Below are 17,975 nucleotides of genomic sequence, written 5' to 3'. Positions count from 1 at the left end.
ATGCTGAAGTGTTTATACTTTATCAAATCCAGTCAGTTTTAAAATAACCCAAACTCAAAAAATACTGAGAGAAGTTTTAAAAAAAGTAAATAATTATATGAATAAAAACTCCTAAAGATAATAAGGAAATAGATAAAAGGCCATTTATTTTACCTTGGAGGTTTAATCAAACATATTTCTGTAATATTTTAGGGATTTGTTGCCATTTATATTGTTTGTATGAACAAGAGACTTTACTTTTTTGATAAGTTTCTTCATTTCTTTTTTTTCAAATAACCAATTAAATTCCAGGGGATAATCCTCTTCATACTATTATAAGATCCCCCTTCAGATGTGCTTTCAGGGTAAGTGGTGGGGGGCCAAAATCCAAAATGTGTCCACACAGTCATTTAAAAGTTTATCTGAAGGTTATATGAGGCTTCAGCAGTCTGATTTCTAGTTATATCATGTGGATATCTGCCACATTTACAGTCTTTAGCGTAAAGTTCCTTCATTGTGTTTCCCTGTTGAACTGTGGTGGAAGTATAGAAACAAAAAGAGGGATTTTGGCTCTAAAAACACTGAAGAACATTGAAATATATCTACTTGATTTGACTCATTTGGATGGCTGAAGCTTATATTAGCTTCATATAAACTTAAATATATGAGGAGGACCGTGGAGTTTGTCCCCCATCATCATTACCTTGTAAGTGCATTATGAAGGGATCTTCTAATGATATAATCACTAATATGGCAAGAAAAACCTGTTCCAATGTTAATTTGGGGCTCCTGACTCAAAAAATGATGAACTTATCCTTTAAACTTAATTAAAAAACGAGGGAAGAAGGTTGTGAATGAGCATGTTTCTTAATAACTTAAGACAATTAACAACATATCTGACATATCTTTGTACTCTTATTGTCATAGTAACAATATAACACTATGAGTATATGGTGAAAGCCGTGAGTCACACTGAAAATATGTTAATCAGAGGATGGATAGATGTCTGAGGAGTTACCAACATCCACATATTCAGTTGATGATCTAATCCGCTGTTGCTCATCGTAATCATGACGTCACCCCGCAGAGGAGGGAGGCGGGGTTTAGGAGGGGGGGGTTACTCCTCCAAGATGCTTTACACCAATCAGAGGCTCGTTATGCAAATGCAGGTATATCGTGAGTGTGCGGAGCTGCAACCCGGTGTAGAGTAGACACAGTCCGGACAGACAGAGAGAGATTCCTGCTTGAGTGTTTTCTCCGTTTATGAAGACTCTGGATGGCTGATTATAAACGCACAGAAAACACCTCTCAGTCCGCAGATACTCAGATGTGCGCCTCTTTGGTGCGATAAAGCGGATATTTTCTTCATCTTTTTTTTCTTTAATCTTTTTTTTTTTTTTAATATTTGGAGTCACAGCGAAGAGAAGCCGCTGCTGATATTGCTGCAAGATGAAATACAAAGTAAGTGACACGAGCACAGGTTGGACTTTTAACTCGGCTGTTTGTAATGCTGAGGGGAAATATTAGGACAACACAGCTGCTTTTGTGAGAAGAGTGGGTGAGATTTCTAAACTTTTACCCTCCTTTTGGTTACTTATTTAAAATGAAAGCATCCGGGTTGGCTTTACATAATCTGTTGTTCTACCTTGGCTATAACATGTTTTTTAAATATGTAGCCATGGTGATTGTGATGAGGATGCTGTCACTTTTCTGATGAGATGTGTGTGATTGGAAGTGTGTTTTTTTGAGACTGCAGATGGTTTAATGGCAATGTGACACCTGTGTCTGTGCTTGAATTACAACTCAAGGGGCATAAATAGAGTGAAAATACAACCCACTCCTATACCCTACAGTACTGCACCCTCCCCACCTTTTAAACTGTAAAAACAGAAACATTTATTTTATTCATTTCATCCAGTGCTCCTCCTGCTGATTAAGACTGAGAGTGAAATGAGTAAGTAGTGTAGTAGGCATAAAAGAAAAAACATGGGCACTGGCTCTGTCACATATGTTCTCTTCAATTGCCTCTCTATTGTTTGGCTATTGATTTATTTAGTACTGAGACCTTTTGGTGATCAGTTTTAGTCATATGTTTAAAGCACAAATGCCATAAGGAAAGTGTGACATCCATTTTTCACTATTTTCTGACATTTTATAGATGTTTATGCCTCTGGCTGAGATTTGAGTTGGGCAGTATGGCTACAATCAGATATTTTGACACAGTATTATATCCCATAGGTCTTCAACAAGCAATTATTTTCATCAGTTATTAATAGTCTTGTACATAAGATGACAGAAAGTAGTGAAAAATGCACACTAACAGGCCAAGGTTGCATCTTCAGATGTCCTGTTTTATCTGGTCAACAGTCCAAAACCGAAATTTTGAACTTGAGTAGCGGGAACCAGATACAATACTTACATGTTTATGATTTTCTGTCTATTTCTATGTAATATTGAGATATATTACTTACTAAAAGGTGCTTATGGCTAAAATAACCAGACAGGCATGTTGGTTTTTGGGGATATCCATTCAATTAAATGCTTGACAGTACAAGATCACACAGATTCAACCTCTTTAGCATCTTGTATCACATTGCCCTCTAAGTAAAACTTTCACTTAGAAATGAATCATATGGTGATAAAATCAGCTTGGCGTCCTGTTCATTGTGCTCTTTGGAAACTCTCAGACTGTGTTTTGACTCCAAATGCCAATCAGGGTCTTTGTCTTGTCTTTCACTGTCAGTCATCGAGCTTTATTTTGTGATGGCAGCCTGTTGAGATGTTACAGCTCAGTGTCAGCATCATACGGAGACCCAGGGGAGCTTTGGATTGATTTATGATTTGATTTGAACTTTAATTCAGGACTTTACATGGACACAGACAGTTGGAAGTTGATCAATCACCTCTCCGGACTCCAGCCTTGTGAATGATTTTGAGCTTTTAACACTGTTTGGGGAACATGGAGCATTTAACAAGACAGCATCATCTCCCTGCTTTATTTTGTTCATCATTAACTACTTGTGCTTGTGTCTCACCATATTAGGAAAGCAAAAACTGTGCTCCCTCATGCAAAGCTGTGCAAAATATTTGGATGATTCAGGGGTTTTTGAGGGCAGTGGCTCCAGCTTTTTCACTGGCTGTTTTCTGAAGTGTGAAGTAGCTGCTTGCCAGGAGTTTGGCTCAGACTCTGGACTTGACACAGTTCAAGTGCAATTTGGGTTTTGTTTCCCTCCCAGTCCCTCAGCGTCTACTGGGCCTGGTCTTACTGTTCAGGAGGGTTTGGTTGTGATGGGTGGGCGTGCACTCTGTGTATGTGCGTCATGGTCCTAACTGACTCATTGTCCTGTTAAGTACACAGTTCATGGAGCAGAGAGAGCAGGAACAGTCTGGAGGGTCATGTTGATGGTTTGGGCATGGAGTTAGTGATTATCGTGAAGTAACACTGTTACCATGTCTCCTTGGTGACTGTATTCATCCTAAACATGGAGATTGATCAGTGGCTATTGATGAACCTGATCAACACCAGCGTTTCCAGGCTCTTATCTGTCTGTAGGGATGATATCAGCACAGTACGCAACCTCTCTCACGTACGACTGCGTCTCTACTTCTTTTGTTTGTTTCTTTACTCCCTATCGCAGTGCTCTTTGCTTATGATAAACATATCTGCATTATGTAACACTGCTACAGGAAAGGAGGGTGGCAGGAAGAGAGGAGGAAGGTGGGAAATCAGGCAGCCATGGAAGCCTTGTCCCCATTGCTAGATGCGTCAGCGTAGCATCTGTGTTCATCGAGTTTCCTGCACATCAGCAGTCTGTTTTAAATTTGTGAAATAGTTGCAAAGTTGACTATGTGTCCCCTCTAGGATCTCGGCATTTGCTTTTGATCTCAGCTGCAAATAATTATTTACAGCTATATTAAGTACTCCCTTCCTCGCACAGTGGTTACATTTCAACAGAAGCTTAACGAGGTCACGCCGGAGGTTGGCGCCCGCTCACATGCCCTGAGGTGAGGTGACGCGGTCTGGACGCAAACGCTGCCCTCCTCACTGACATCAGAGATGCTTTCCAACAGGTGTTCAGGTGTGAAGGGAAGGCTTGTCTTCCATAGGTCACCTAATGCGTATAATCCCTCTGATGGGGCCGCACACAAGATGGATCTCTTACAGCGTCAGTGGGGCCCCGTGATTTCTGAGGAGAAAGAGCCTGGCAGACAAAGAAAAGAAAAAGATGATACCTGAGGCAGTTTAAAGGGTTCAGACACAACTTTTCTGGTGCAGAATAAGGAAAAAATGCTTCTTACGCACACTCGCTCAGAGACTTCCACAACCTTTCAACTCATTCTTTCATAGCTGATGTAACTGTTGCAGAAATAGCTTCACAACCACAGTGAAGAGTGATTAGGTGAACCCATATTCTGGCCAATATATGTGTGTGTGCGTGTTTTCCTCAGTGTTTCTTTTTTATGGGTTCAGGTTCCAGGCACTGGTCCAAAAAGCGAGGGAGCTGGAGGAGAGCGAAGCAGACATTGTTCTGAGTGGGAGGGAGGGAGGGAGTAGGAGGAGGAGGAGGATCTCTGATGCTGAAAAGGCCTGCAGAAAATGAAAGGGAGAGGAAGTTGTGGGGGGAACAAGAGGGCAAACAGAGTTGGATGTATATGGGGGGGGGAGGGAGCCGGGAGGTCGAGGAGTGCCCCGTGAGAATGAGAGCATTCCAGGCATGTGCATGGGAAGGTTGTTCAGAAGATGCACATGATTGTTTCAAGGTGCCCCTTTACGTCGTTAATGAGTCTGGCAGTGGAGTTCACCAGGATACCAGCGTCTTTTCTTTGCTGTGTCTGTGTGCACATTTATTTGTGCGGGGGTGGCATTGTGTGGAAAGAGCACTTCTAGAGGGAAGGGCATTTTTATTCTCCTGAAAGAAGAACAGAGTTTATTCAGGGAAATCCCGCTTGTTATGATCTCCCTTTTGTGAAACCACATTTAAGAGCTGAAATTGCTTTTTTTTCCCTTTCTTGTAATTTTATTAGAACTATTCCACCGTCTGTTTAAAATGTTTTCTTATTATCATGCTTTTTTAAAGTTTTTGCCTTTTTCAGTGCAGAATTTCCTTTCTCTTTACCCCAAGATTGCTCCTGTGCAAGATTGTCAGTGAGTGTGAAGAGCTTCTCCCCCAGTGACAATGAATAGCAGTCCTTCCACCCCCCCCACCCCCCCCCCCGCTGCGCCCTCGCACCATGAGCCAGCCATTAACATTTGAAAACGGTCAGAGGGGAGACAGACTACATTGTGTGCTCATTTCTTAACCCCCCCTAAAAAAAGCAGTGAGGGAGAGAGAGAGAGACAGACAGAGACTACCCAACATCAGCAACAATGCATATAATCATTTCCATGTTTGACCTTTTGGCGGAAATAATTCTTGCCTCTCCTTCCCTCCCCTGAAGAATGCCAACTATTTTGCAGGGTCATCTCTCAAAGACATATCGGGCCTCTGTCAGCTCGGTTCAGCCCTGTGGAGACTCTGTCCTCACGGCAGATAAGAGGTGGCTTGACAGCTGGGAACACCGGGGAAGAAAAGTGTTTAATACCACAGTACACAACCTGCACTTAGCTGTTTGTGCTTTTGGAGGATGGTCAGTGATTTGGTTTGGGCGTGCTGCAGGTTTCGTGCACTCCATGAACCAACAGATAGATCAGTAACTTCTGCACTGGTGGCCGATCAGGTGATGTAGTCTTGTATGTCAGAGGTGAAAGCATGAGTCATTTGACTGATTAGATGATTGACAGAAAGTTAGTCACAAACTCCTTTGATAACAGACTATAAAAATCATCTTGTCATCCTCCGGTTGTAGTTTCTCAAATGTTAGCTTTTGCTGCTTTTCATTGTCAAATACAGTATTTGATTAATATTTTGTTTGACTCCACATGAGTACTTTTAGCTGCTTTCTGACATTTTATAAACAAAATGATCCATCTGCACCTCTTCAACTCAAAACTGACTAAACAGATACGTGAATTTGATTCCAAGTCAATGTGCTATAATCCTGATTTACAACCCTGACTGAGGAAAAAACTTCTGTCAAATTCTTCAAATCTGTTATTTATCCATCTTTATCCATTTCCTGAAATTATTTTAAGACGGAGAATGATAAAGTATTTGTTTTTGATCTAACCACTTTCTTGCTTCTGCTGTAGCAACATTTCCCAGTATGCCTTTCAGCAGTTTTAAGAGAGCAGGTATGAACTCATTTGTGGAGGTGAACATGGTGGTAGAAACATTGTTGTGGTGTATAAAAGGTTTATGTGGGTAGAGAATTTGAATTCTGTTTTGCTTCTTCTGATGTTGAATGATGAATGTCTGTGCTGAAAAGGAAGTCCTTCAGAGAAAATTAAACAAATATCTAATGTTTACTGTTATGAGACTTTTAATAAATCAACACAATGCCACATGTAGATGAAACAAAGTTATTTGTATAACTTGTTCATTTAAGCCATTTTAAAAGGAAACGTTTAATATATTCTCTAGTTCCTGCTTAACAATGTGACAATTTGCTGCTTTTTCTGTTTTATATCATTGTAAGTTGAATATTTTTGGGTTTGGACTGCTTGTCAGACAAAATAAGACATTTTGGACTTTTGATGGTTACTTTTTACATTCATTAACATTTTATAGACCAAACAATGAATCCATTGATGGCAAATACTTGCTTCTCAAAATGAGGAGTTGAAGCTTTTCTGTGTCTTAACTTTAACAAAAACAATTAATCGAGAAAATAATTTTTAGCCACCTATTCAACCAATGACTTATTAGAGCTAAAAGAATCAAAATGTAATGTACATCATCAGTAGCTATTTTCAGCAGTGCTAAACTGTTAAAAAATGTGATCTTTCCCTTCAGTAAACAAAAGCTTCTCCCTTTATCTCAGATGTTTTAATGGGGGAAGATGGCACGCTCAATTGTTGTCTTTTTGTGTCTGTGAGATCTTTGCTTCGCGTGAAATCGGGGGGACATTGGATTGAATCTCCATCTCATTGGCTATTCCTATATGTAAAACCATGCAATGTGGCCCTGCAGAGATACCATGAAACATATTTCACATCTTGGCTAATACCCCCTGGAAGGATTAGTCTCTGTCTCCGGGGGCTACCGAGACACACTCATGTGCCCTCATTTGGCATCAACACCGAGCTGGAAATAATCCACCTCTCTCCCCTGCCAAAACTGAGTGCTGCTTGGCTGGAGCTCCATGAATACCATCCATACTGTTGTTTTTTGTTCCTTCATGTTGTTGCTGATGCATCAGCGACTCCTGTAGGTGCTGTAAATTAGTCCTTTCAGGTCAGAGGTCATTGCTTTGCTTTGCTCACAGATATTTTAGCAGCGTGGATCCTTGCTATCAGTTTGAAGGACATTTTCTCTTCCTGCAGCTTAACACCATTCAGGCAGTGCTGGAATGACTTGGCAGAATATGAGAGGCAACGTTGCACAATATGCTCCCCTAACAGCCCTTCCAGTTCACAGAATTTGATACACTTTTTAGAGAATATCTCCAGTGTGGTTTTCACATCTAATTATAGGTTGTACTTGGCGTTCAGGAGCACAGCGAGGGAGTCCAAGATGTGAAATGATAAGACTAGGTTGGTCGTAGCCTGGATCTTTCTGGGTATCTCGGGAAGTGCTGCAGGCTAAGGAGTGGGACAGAAATTGAGGAGAGGAGGGTTTCTTGTCAAGTTACCTGGTAGTTTATGTGACAGTAAAAAATAAAAAAATGACTGTGATGAATGGACAGAGTAAGGAGGAGCTGAACAAGAACAGTCATTTTAACCAAGAAGTTACAAAATCCATTTCCTGTGACTGTAACCAGCTGGGCTGTGGTACAGTGTTGCAGTCGTGTCCTGCCCATGTTGTATTTCACCAGAGTTTTTTTTACAACTGTAATTAGCTGTGGTTGATGTGTTATTGGCTTTAGAGTTATTCACCAAAAGCAAAGTCCACAGTCCACAGTGATGGGAATACTCCGCCTGTTGTATCCATGCAGACTTTGACAGGAATAAAAGCAGCACCAAGGTTATTATTTGTGGTGTTTTGATACACTGCCAATATGATACTGGATTTCAGTAACCCATAGCCTACTTTAAGAAGTCAATCTTCTCAACTGTTAAACCTGCATTAACTGATATGTTCTGGCCGCTTATAAAATGGGTAAAACACAACATAACACAGACACTATCACCTTCATCGTTGATGAGTGCAAACTTGTGACAAATTTACAATACAGAGCAGCGTTAGCATTCATTTGAGAGTTAATTGTTCTAATTCATAATGAAAATATAATATATGTGGATATATTCGCTCTCCTTTTAGCTGCGTTTTGCTCTCTACTGACTACCGAGGAAAATGATGAATCATAACTAGCTGTCTTCTTCTGGTGTAAACAACGTTTACGAGAACAGTGAGAGTAAATTAAAATAAGTTAAGTCGTGAATGGAAAACCAAAACAATGAGTTTTAAGATAAAAGGTATGTTAATTAAATGGTGGGTGCCTTTTTGTATCAAGTTAAACTTTGGTAAACTTTGACACACGAATACTAAGCACTAACATTTGAGGGCAAAGAGAACTGCAGAGTCATGGAGGAAGCTATCGTAGCTTATTAGCAATGTTAGCACTCTCCACTTTTACTTGGCGCTCGTTTTCAAAGTGCGACCTGCTTTAATGTTGCAAATGTTTATAGATAAAACTTTCTAAACTTATTCTTCAGTTAGCTCTTTTCCCTCTTCAGTAACTATTTTAAATTATTAAATCATGTACATTACAAGAAAAAAATATGCCAGGGAGGAGTAAACACGGATAACATAGACAGAAAACCAGAGAGTTATTGTGGCTTGTAGTGTGGCTCTAGTGTGTTGGTGGTTAGCTCCCCAGCTACATCAGTTTGCTTTGATATAAATAAATATGTAGATTCCATATTTGAATGTTATCCAAACACGAGCAGCTGGAGAAGAACTGTGATAAGTTTTGAGGTTTGATACTCATCTCTAAAGAAGATCTATACTTTCTTTTTTAATCATTTTATTTTAAGGGAAATTCCACAATTAAGAGACAGTTTTAGTCATGCACTTTAACATATATGTCACCTCTGAAGTGGAGATGTGATGTGTTAGGGCATTGGTGGTTAGTGACAGCTTGCAGTGCGGTTAGACGCAACATATCATATCCTGTTGAAGCGCAGTTGCCACGCTCTAGCTGTGTAGACGTTCAGGGTGTGGAGATTTCCTCGCAGCGTTGCAGCTCGTGAATCACAAATGAGGCGGGGAAGTTGGTGGGTGTCGTATTTACACTGCAGATACAATAGTCTTTTATGCAGTGCTTGGCAGAATGAATAGACCCATGTCTACGTGCACCAGTTTGGTGGAGTATGATTTGTTGCATCTTGTGGTTAAAGGAAAACAGAAATAACAATTACCAAACACCAAACTAAACATAATGGAGCCAGCAAATCTATGCTGTGATTTCTGATTGCCAGAGACGAAAACTATGATGTAACCAATCAATGGCAGATAATCACAAGCCTAGAATAAGTTATTGATTGATTATAGCTGGTTACAATTCTCGTCATGCCACTGTAACACTATTGTAAGTATGGATTTACAAATGCTTACGTAAGAAATCAATCAGACAGCGTGAAGCAGTAATGAATGTGTTGGGTTGTGTTTGCTGTGTGCTGAGGATTAAAATGAAAAGTTGTGACATGCTGCCTTTTCCACGAGTATTTTTCAGAAATAGAGGAGGTGAAGTTTCACCGAGCCTGCTGTGTAATTATGTTAATACACAGCCACTGGCAGGGCTTATAAAGAGGCTGTAATCAGTGGGTCAGCCTTCCTGAAAACTGTCCAAATGAAGAAATTACCATGTACCCTGAGCTCTGAACTGCTTCCCATGAGCCCTTCCTACCCAGAGCCCTTCACACGGCCCATTTATTTGAACTGGCTCTCACCCGCAGCAGGCCACACTCAGAGGAACGGCTCGTAAAAGTCATCAGGTCCTCATTATCGTCATTACTATAATTATTTTCTATATTTAACCATGTGAAATGAGGCCAAATGAGTGTGCTGGTTCACCCATTCTCCGAGCCACCCCGGGACACGTGTTGCAGTGGTACGGCCCTAATTTTCACACCGGCCCCGCTGCCGAGGTACTGCACGATGTTTCTCACAGTCGGAGCGTACCACTTTTTTGGGAGCAGGTTTTGTTTGTTTGGGTTGAAAACATCCTCGTCTCTTTGAAAGCAGGCCACTCCCGTTGCTGTGGGGACATGGATTTCTGCTGTGATGTGGTTGTGTTGTTGGCCGCAGTGGCAGGGGAACTTGAGTATTTGTGAGCTTGTTTAGCCAAAGCCACCTTCATTATTATTAGATGGATGTATACCCCAGAGAGGCCAAGCCAAAACCACCCAGAGAGCTCTTACTGAAAGCAAAGGTGGGGCCCTTTCTGCAAGCGGTGAAGTTACGTAAGACCCGTTTTTATTTTTGGAATGGTCAGCACAGGCTCTCCTCACAAATGAGAGGACGTTTGTACTGTTTGTGTTTTCAGGCGAGACGCTGGTGGAAAAAGCCTTGTTGATGTGTGAGTCATCAATGTCTCCCAGAGAAGAGAGGCGTTCAGAGTGGACTGGCCCAACAGCTGGGTCTTCAGGCTGTATATCGGGCTCCAGGTGCGAATCTGGACAGCTCAGCTTTGCAGGATTTCTTGCTTTCTAACAACAAAAACAGACATGGCCATGAGAGCCTCTTCGAAGCCAGGCATTGCAGAGGGCAATATGAGACAGGGGAGACCGCTTTAGTAAAAAATACATGCATTAGGAAAAATTGTATAACTCTGATTTGACTTCTTCTGAATCTATTTTAAGTAAATAGGCCAGTTTCATCTTTAATAGTCCAGCAACATACGGAACGATCACAGTGACCAGAGATGTCCTGAGCCAGACCAAACTCTCTGTACCAGGGATGATCCAGACATGTTTTAAATGGATCAGTACTAGCTAAAATGAACCTGATCATATACTGACTTGTGATTTGACTGATCTGACTGTGTTTTTTCCACTTCAGACTGCTAAGTGTTGCAGTGCTGCTCTACTTAACAACAGTCCACAATGCAGCACCTATCTTTCACAGTTTCTCTTTTTAGCCATTGCTTGTCGTTGCTGTCGCCGTCTAATCAAGATAATCAAATTAAATGACTCTATTGTTGGTTTTGTGTGGTCGTTCCAAGCTGACGCCTGTGCTCAGCTCAAGATCATATGTGAGAAAGAAATTCCACTTTGAGAAGAGAGTTTCTTGTTCAAGTGAAAAGTTGTTGCTGGTTTCATCACATCACTTACTGGAGTCTCATTCTTCCAGTTAAGCTATCATATATTAAATGATGTGAGATTGAGCTCTTATTTCAATATGCCAGATGTGTATATAACCAATATGGCATATCTTCTACTGCTATGTCACATTTGAGTGACTTCTTAGTATAAAATATGCGTTATATGAATATAATGCAATTTATTAAGTGCGTAATTCAAAGCAACACATAACAACAATAAGAGATAATGGATTCCATGGAATTGGGTTTAAAAGAAATATGGTATAACAAAACCAAGTCAAACAAAATGAATAAAGAGATTAAAAAAAACGCATAATATATAATCAGAATCAAATTTCCGATGAAGTTGTATTTTAACGATGACACTCCTCAGGGGGATTTTTGTGTGTGTCTGTGGCACCTATTTTTTAGTCTGTTCTCAGGAACAAACAAAAAACTCAGACCTGAAGATAGGCACAGGTTCATATGAGGTTAAAAGTCAAATATATCAAGAAGAGGAAATGAAGAGCCTCTAAATTAATCTGTAAGATCTTGTTTTGACTGTCTATCCCACCCTATACCTTACTGTGGAACTGCATTATCTCATTTAAGATTTGAGGCCAGGACCAGAATATATTTACGCGAGAACTCATGTTGCCTCACTGACTTATAACCGATAGCTTCCTGTAAGCTCGCACTCATCTGTGGGTGCAGCAGAAGGGGCCCTCCCCCCAAGCTGCCTGCCTACCCACTGACAAATGGCAAACACATGTGTTTATAGGAGGATCAATGGCAAGTGATGGAGTCACCGTGTTGTGACTAACCAGTGTTTATGCCAGAGATCTGACGCCCGCTTTAATAGTCAGTTTCACCTGCTCCGATTACAATGGTGCAGCGGACTGAAGCAAACAAAAACAAGAGCTGAATCTTCCCTCTCTGCATCACTTCAAAAGAATCTGCATGTTTCTTGTCAACCATTACAGCTAACAACCTGTTTGTTCAATATGAGTACAGGTGGTGTTTGTGTTTCACATGGTCCTTCAGATAAGCAGTTGAGGTGTGGTTTTCAAAAAAATTACTATCAAGATTTGAATTAGTCATAATGTTTGTACTCTACTCCCCATCTACTCCTTGTTTGTAGAGGTGCTGTGAAACGTCCCATTTATATCTTCTGTATGTTTACCTACCCACAAGATCAGCCCCCAATAAAAGTAAACCACAGCGAGAATGAGGGTTTAGTGTGTGAAAATGTGTCAAGCAGTTTTTGGGATCCTTGTGGTCTTAAGACTCACCACAACAGCTGATACTGTATGTGCATGTTTGTTAGTGCAGTTTTCCCCCCACAAACTCAGACTTTGGACTGTGTAAGTCCAGATTCAAAGTAGTTTATTGACTGCTAGTAATGGTCACAGTGGTTAAAATGCAGTTTGACCTCCTTGTCAGTGTGTTAGTAATCATAATTTATGATACAATAACAATATAATGAGCTGTAGCATTTAGCACCATCATGTTTTGATATCACCTGTGCTGCCTTGTTGTTTGAGTTGCCACAGATCCCACTGCTGTGTCCATAAAAATATAAATAATGATCACAAAAAACAATTTAAATGCACAACAAAATGCATATTTTATGAAGGTGATAAGATACATATATAAAAAAAATATAAGAATAAGTTTGACTGGATTCCCTTTGTTTGCATCGCAGTGTTTGTGATCACTTAGACCTCATAAAGATTCCCTCTTAGACCACTAACCACTAACAAACTATTAAAAAAAACTCCGGTAACAGAATTCCAAACGGACTAATTTGGGATCTGGATTGCATAAAAAGTACAGTCAATGACAGATGTAGAGCATATGAACATCCATTGTGTGCAGATTCCAGCATCATTATCTGTAGCAGTCTCCTTAAAGAAGTTCAAAATCTGCTTTTATAACCAATTCTTGTAAAAGTAAAAAGCATAAACGTGATTTTAGCAATGTTAAGTCTGTTGTTTTGAGCTGTTAATGAGGGCTTAGCAAGAGTTATTGTATGTCCTAAGTGCTAAAATTAGTTGGGGTCTGCACTTTGTTTTGCTCAAGTGTGAATATGTTTGTGTGAATGTGTTGCTGAGCTGTTGACACACATGTGAAAGCAGTGTGGTTTAGGCAATTCAGTTTCAATTTCACAGCTTCGTCCATCGCAGGTCTCTTCAAATAAAGGTGCTATTTGTTACCTTTTTCATTTGTGTGTGAGTGTACTTGTTTGTACTTGTTAATTGTGTGTCTCTGTAGTTGGTGAAACTGGTGTTCGTGATCTGGCTGCTAGTTAGATGAGGGAGTGTGATAAGGGGAGACAAAGAAGACGACAAAGAAGGTGGTTGTTCTTGTGTCAATGAGTTGATTTTCCATCTGAGCATCAAATACAAGGCTGATATCACTGCACACAGGAAGCTGCCTTGAACTTGACCCTCATTTCTCAGCACAAATGTATTCAAATTATAATGGAGCAGCGCTAGTTATCACAGCAATCAGCATTTTGTTTCCTCATGGATGACTGCCAGCCTTGATCAAATTATTGGAATGAGCTAACATGCAGGTCCGTGTCCTCTGTGGTCACAATCAAACTTGTTGCGGTCCTGTAGGCCAGCTCATTGATAGCAGGGGGCGATTGTGGGTGTGTAATTGTGCAGCGTGTGTTGCCGGCTAATGGCACTGGTCGTGTTCTTAGACAATAGCCAGGGAGGCCAGGCCCGCAGTGAGAGATAACGATGTCACAAGCTGAGAGAGTTTCACATGGGAACTGCCTGATTCAGGCCCGGTAGGAAAGAGGAAGGCGAAAGAAGGTTCAAGAAAGCCCCAATCCACTTGTAGCCTCAAAGTGGGCTTCCTGATTCCCACACTGAGCCGCAGTAGGGTGAGGCATTAATAGCATGGAGCACAAAAAAGAAAAGAGACAGCTACTAGAAAGATAAGTGAAACTGACAGGCATTACTTTTCCTTTTAAGAAGCTTAAGACACCTAAACAGCTGAAGTATTTACATGTTTCTAATAATCACCACACTGAAGAAATATGTCTTTTTGATACAAATATGCATGTAGTGTGGTGTGTAGTGTGTAGTTATATGAGGAATCCTGTTTTATCTGATTTATATCCAGCTCACTCTGTTGTGAGACGAGTTTCGTGAAAATGAAAAGCAGATTTTGGCTTAAATCCTGCAGCCTCAATTATCTTCATTATAAGATATTTTTTAGCCACTTTATTGCTGAAGCAAAGCCAATAAATGAACATACGAGAGGTGTGTTTTCTGTCTTTACAAGGCTCATCTGATTGGGTGGTTGTATTGCAGAAATGTGGGAAGAGAGTTTTTTGGCATGCAACGAAGACAAGCTGGTAAATCTGAGGAGAAAACACACCTCAGTATCTTATGTTAAGGTGCCCTTGAGCAACGTGCTTAATCCCTAATTGCTTATATCGAGCTTACTGTACATAGTTGAAAGTACAGGACTGTGTGTGTACTGGGAAGCTCCCAGGAGAAGATATTTGTTATTGTGGGAGTATAAACCCGCTGAAAAGGAGTATTAATACTCAGTTAATTCCTTCCTTGGCTGAATAAAGGCTTTAGGAATAAGATTGATGCATTTACTGAGGCAATTAGTAGTAAATGCCTCTCTCACACACAAAAGCGGCGCACTCCAGGGCTTCTCCTATCTCCAAAATCTGCGGTTTGGAGTCATTATCCCTCAACCCTCACTGGCCCTTTAGGTAACTGTGCCCTGGAGCAGGTTGCAAGCTGAGAAAATCCCATCAAGTTCAGATTGGTTTGAAAGACATCTGGTGTGGAGCTGAGGGCTAATGTGATCCTGCATGGTAATTTAATGTGCAGACAGAAGTTCACCAGCATGTCATTCACCAAAGCATTTTCAACTGCTATAGGGGCACAGTTAATGGTGGTAAACACAAGTCTCTTAAAGAAATAGTTTGACATTTTGGGAAGTAAGCTTATTTGTTTTCTTGCAGAATGTCAGATGAGTAGATTGGCACCACTCTCATGTCTCTATGGTCTATATGAAGCTGATTAGCTTAGCTTAGTATAAGGGCTAGAAATGGGGAAACAGCTAGCCTGGCTCTGTATGAAACCACCTCTAAAGCTGATTTATTAACACATTATATCTAATGTCTTTAGAAATGTAAAAATCTGGGTTATGTGGAGGCAGCAAAGTTTTCTCACCTTGTTTCCAGCCGGCGTCTGGCTGTAACTTTAAGCAAGAAAATGAAAATATCGAACTATTCCTTTTAACCTTTAGTTGAATATGAAAGTAACAGTAAAACCTGGAAAAGCTATGTTCTGTTATAATGAAGCAAAGAACTTTATCTGATGAATGTCTGATCTTTCTTTCTGCAGAACCTGATGGCCAAAGCATTGTACGACAACATGCCGGAGTCCCCGGAGGAGCTGGCCTTCCGGAAAGGGGACATCCTGACCGTCATTGAGCAGAACACGGGTGGCCTGGAGGGCTGGTGGCTCTGCTCTCTGCATGGCCGCCAAGGCATCGCCCCGGGCAACCGACTGAAGCTATTGATTGGGCCGATGTTCGAGGCCCAATCACCAACCGCCGCCGCTGCCGGTGCCCAGTCTCCTCCTCAGAGCTCGGCTTATCAGCAGAAGGCTGGTTCAGGGGCACAGGGGATCTACCAGGTGCCACCGTCCCTCCAGAGTTCACAACAGAACCAGCAGAGCATCTACCAGGTTCCTCCAGGAAAAGACATCTACCAAGTCCCGCCGAGGAGCGCTCTATCTGCTGATAACACACCGAGCAAGGTGAGACAAAGAAAGCAAGAAATGAGGGTCTAGTTTACATTTGCATTGAGCTGCAACTAATTACATTTCATTATCAGCTAATCTGTCAATTAAATTTTTGAAAAGCCGATTAATCCCAGAATTGGAAATCATGCACAATGGAGAGGCAGCAGCCTGTAGGGGTTTATTCTAACAAGACCCCACCAGCTGAAATCACCCGCCGAGGTGACTGGCTGTAATGAAAACCTGCAGCCTTTTGGCTCTCTGTGGCACATGATACCTCTTCACTGGTCTAGTCAAAAATAAAAAAGGCTATTTCAGTTTCCCAGAGCCCAAGTTAACCGCTTCAAATTGCTTGTTTTGTTCAAGCAACAGTCCAAAATTCCCAGAATATTAAATTTACAATGATGTAAAAACAGAAAATCTCCATGTAATTAGATATTCTAACATTTACTTTGACTGAGTTTAAAAACCAATGGTCTATTAAAGTATTATCCTACAAATACAGTAGTATAAATGAGGTTTGAGACACAGAGGAGCAGAAAATAAAGGAAAAGAGAGGGTTTAAATAGAGAGAGAAAAGATTGGTCTGTTCCCCTGCTCTCTGGAGACTGTTCTGTGGGATCAAAGCAGATTTAAGGCATAACATCAGCTATGATGGGCGTGGCCAGCGCTGGCAAGTGTTACTATTAGATGTGATAGGATTTGGCATTTATGCATTTACACCGTGACCTGTTATCCTGCCGGTCTGCCACGACTCTCGTCAAGTGTGACTGCACACACAGAACCCAGAGAGGCCGGAGAGATTGTGGGTCTGCGATGTGAAATGTGGACAGGGTGTGCCGGGCCTGGCGCTCACCACAAAGCAGGGTAGTGTTTTTGTGCTGGGTTCCCATTTGGCTTTGGTTGTATATTGGCACATTGTGTGTAGCAGAGCCAGTCTAAGCCACAGAAGGGCAGTGAATATGGGAAAAACTTGTGGAAAAGCAAACAGCACAAAGCTGTTTTTTGGGATTTTGGTGGAGACCAGCTGCATTGAAAATAGGTTTTTAAATGCTGTGCAACGGATCACAAACACATTTGGTAATTTGTCAGTATAGCTATATATACAATCCTCCAAAAAGTGTCTCCATCATGTTTTATTGGCTGGATGGTATATGATTTAAAGTATATATCTCAGGCTTTTTAGAAAATATAGCCTGTTATAGCACAAAGTGATGACCATTTTCCCAATGAGTCTGCAAAGGAAGGGGTGATGTTGTGGCAATGATTTAGACATTTATAACAGAAGCTGTATTTCATGTCTGAAGAGATAAAAATGTAAATTAAATCAAATTTCAATTAACAAAATTTAAAAGTAGACAAAACAAATTTAAAAAAGTAATCAAAACAAGATTCTCACGTGATCTTGTTGATGTTGTGATATCACGTCTTTAGCAGAATAAGCTGAAACATGAAGGGAAAATTCCCTGTTTATTCAACCGCTTAACTAGTTCTAGTACCTCAGACCAGATCATCCCTCCAGGAGACAGATAGTAATTATATGCTCAATGAGCTTCTGATATCCTAGGGGTATTTTTTTTAAACAAATCAGCGTCAGCGATCATTGAAATTAGATAAGGTGTGCATTTTAGAAGGTAAATACGAGGAAGCGGGCACCGGGATTCACTGCACGGGAACGTTTGTGATAAAGTCAGTCAGAGCCACGGGGGCTGAGAAGAGGGAGACCTGTTAATGAACCTGCACACACACACACACACACACGCATGTTGTCCTATGTCACTTATGGGACATTACATAGACTTACATTCATTTCCCAAAGACTTACTCTAACCCTAACGTTAACCACTGACTAAAAAATCAGCCTTTTAC

The 17,975-nt window shown here is 40.9% G+C and overlaps 1 protein-coding gene across 1 annotated transcript in view; it reads left to right on the top strand.

The window, feature by feature from the left end:
• The first annotated feature begins 1,210 nt into the window (after positions 1–1,210).
• Positions 1,211–17,975, top strand: part of nedd9 (neural precursor cell expressed, developmentally down-regulated 9) — a 31,387-nt gene continuing 14,622 nt past the window's right edge. Inside the window, exons 1-2 of the mRNA XM_053334614.1 lie at positions 1,211–1,440; positions 15,708–16,124. Of these exons, the coding sequence (XP_053190589.1) occupies positions 1,429–1,440; positions 15,708–16,124 (429 nt within the window). The 5' untranslated portion in view covers positions 1,211–1,428. The remainder of the gene's footprint in view (positions 1,441–15,707; positions 16,125–17,975) is intronic.

The sequence above is a fragment of the Scomber japonicus genome, chromosome 15 (assembly GCF_027409825.1).
Source record: "Scomber japonicus isolate fScoJap1 chromosome 15, fScoJap1.pri, whole genome shotgun sequence".
In the NCBI taxonomy this organism is placed as follows: Eukaryota; Metazoa; Chordata; class Actinopteri; order Scombriformes; family Scombridae; genus Scomber; species Scomber japonicus.
Note: the sequence above shows the minus strand (reverse complement) of the source record. Positions and strands in the feature narration are given on the sequence as shown.